We start from the raw sequence: 1,876 nt of genomic DNA on the forward strand, positions 1-1,876 counted from the left end.
AGAGGAGACCCCAAAGTGCCCCCTGTGCCCCCCAGCCCCGGGGGGAGAGATGCCCACGATGGCAGCGTCCTGCTTGGCCTGCAGAGCTGTGCCCCTGTCCCTGCGCTCCTCCCAATTCCGTCCTTCGGCCTCGTCCTTCAGCAGCTCCAAATCCTTCCTGCCCAGGATCAGGGAGCCCGGGGGCTTCTCCTGGGGAATGCTGCGGGAACAAGGATGGGATCAGGGGGGTCAGGGGCACTGCCAGCACCCCCCGTGCCACCCCAGAGCTGTGGGGACCCAGATTTGGGGACTGAGGGAATGGGAAGTGAGGGGGGGGGAAGTGGCACCACGATGGGGCTGGAGGGGTGTGGGATATTTGGATATTGGGATATTGGGATATTGAGAAGGGCCTCCTAGAAAACCCCTCCAGAACTCTCAGCTCCCAAATCCAAAGGCTGGAAGGATTTCAGCCCAACCTGCCTTTCCCAGGGAAGGGATTTTGGGAATGTTTCACCCCTTTCCCACAGGCTGCTCATCCCAACCCCAAAATAGCTCCGCTGAGATGGATCAAAACCTCTGCTGGGAGCAGATTTGGGGCAAAATAAACTGATTTTTCATATCCCGGGTCTGGTTTGGGAAGGGTTTGGGGAATATTTCACCCCTTTTCCATTGGCACAGAGCCCATCCCAGCACATTTTGGGGCAAAATAAGCCAATTTTTCACGTCCCAGGTCTGGTTTGGGAAGGGTTTGGGAAGATCTCACCCCTTTCCCAGCGGGCACAGTGCCCATCCCAGCACATTTTGGGGCAAAAGCAGCTGATTTTTTGATGTCCCGGGTCTCCTTTGGGAAGGATCTCACCCCTTTCCCAGCGGGCACAGCGCCCACCCCTTCCTCCCCCCCCGCAGATTTTGGGATGGCACAGCGACACCCCTTCCCCTCCCCACCCCTCCCAGACCCCTCCCCGGAGCTCGGGCTCAGATTTAGACTCACACCAAGTCCCGGATCAGGTCCTTGCTGTAGAGCCGGGTGGTTTTGGGTTTGTACCCGACGGCAGCAGCGTCGGAGGGAGATTTTGGCCTCTCCCGCAGCATCACGGAGGGTCCCCCCGACCCCCAGCGCCGCAGCAGCGAGGGGGGAACCGAGGCGTCATCGCAACCCCCCCCTCCGAGCCCCCCAAAAAGCGTCTCGTCCACCGAGGAGCTCTGGGCCCTCCGCCGGTACCGCCCGCGGGGCTGGGGGGGGGGCGGCGCCCCCGGGGGGGGGTTCGGGGGGGAACGGGACGGTTTGGGGGGCCACGGGAACCCCCCCGGGGTGGGGGAGGCGGGGGCGGCGGGGCAGGAGCGGCCCCGGGGCGGGGGGGTCCTGGGCCGGCCGGGGGGGAGCGGAGGTGGCGGCTGCCATCGCGACTGTCGCGGGGTTGTCGCCGAGGGCCGCGGCTCGTCCCCGGTGTGTCGCGACTGTGTCTCGGTGTGTCGGGACGGTCGGGGCGTGTCGGGGGTGTGGCGGTCGTGTCGCGGTTGTCACGCGGTGCCGGGACTGTCACGGCGTGTCGGGTCTCTCTCGGGGTGTCGCGACTGTCCCGGGGTGTCGGGATCGTCACAGTGTGTCCGTTCTGTCCCGGGGTGTCGGGATCGTCACAGTGTGTCCGTTCTGTCCCGAGGTGTCGGGATCGTCGCAGTGTTTCGGTTCTGCCCCGAGGTGTCCCGACTGTCGCGGTGTGTCGGGATCGTCACAATGTTTCAGTTCTGTCCCAAGGTGTCACGACTGTCCCGGGGTGTCGGGATCGTCACAGTGTTTCGGTTCTGTCCCGGGGTGTCGGGTCTCTCTCGGGGTGTCGCGACTGTCCCGGGGTGTCGAGATTGTCGCAGTGTTTCCGTTCTGTCCCGGGGTGTCGGG

The 1,876-nt window shown here is 64.5% G+C and overlaps 1 protein-coding gene across 1 annotated transcript; it reads right to left on the reverse strand.

Moving 5' to 3' along the window:
- Window positions 1-9: 9 nt before the first annotated feature.
- Window positions 10-1,602, reverse strand: LOC113980443 (cilia- and flagella-associated protein 45-like; the record flags this gene model as incomplete). Its single annotated transcript, XM_027707657.1, has 2 exons — window positions 971-1,602; window positions 10-199 (listed from the first exon to the last, which is right to left on the reverse strand). Coding segments are annotated over exons 1-2 (291 nt in total), but the record flags the coding sequence as incomplete, so codon positions are not given.
- Window positions 1,603-1,876: the final 274 nt, after the last annotated feature.

This window comes from Neopelma chrysocephalum, unplaced genomic scaffold (genome assembly GCF_003984885.1).
Source record: "Neopelma chrysocephalum unplaced genomic scaffold, ASM398488v2 Primary Assembly neopelma1_94194, whole genome shotgun sequence".
Classification (NCBI taxonomy): Eukaryota; Metazoa; Chordata; class Aves; order Passeriformes; family Pipridae; genus Neopelma; species Neopelma chrysocephalum.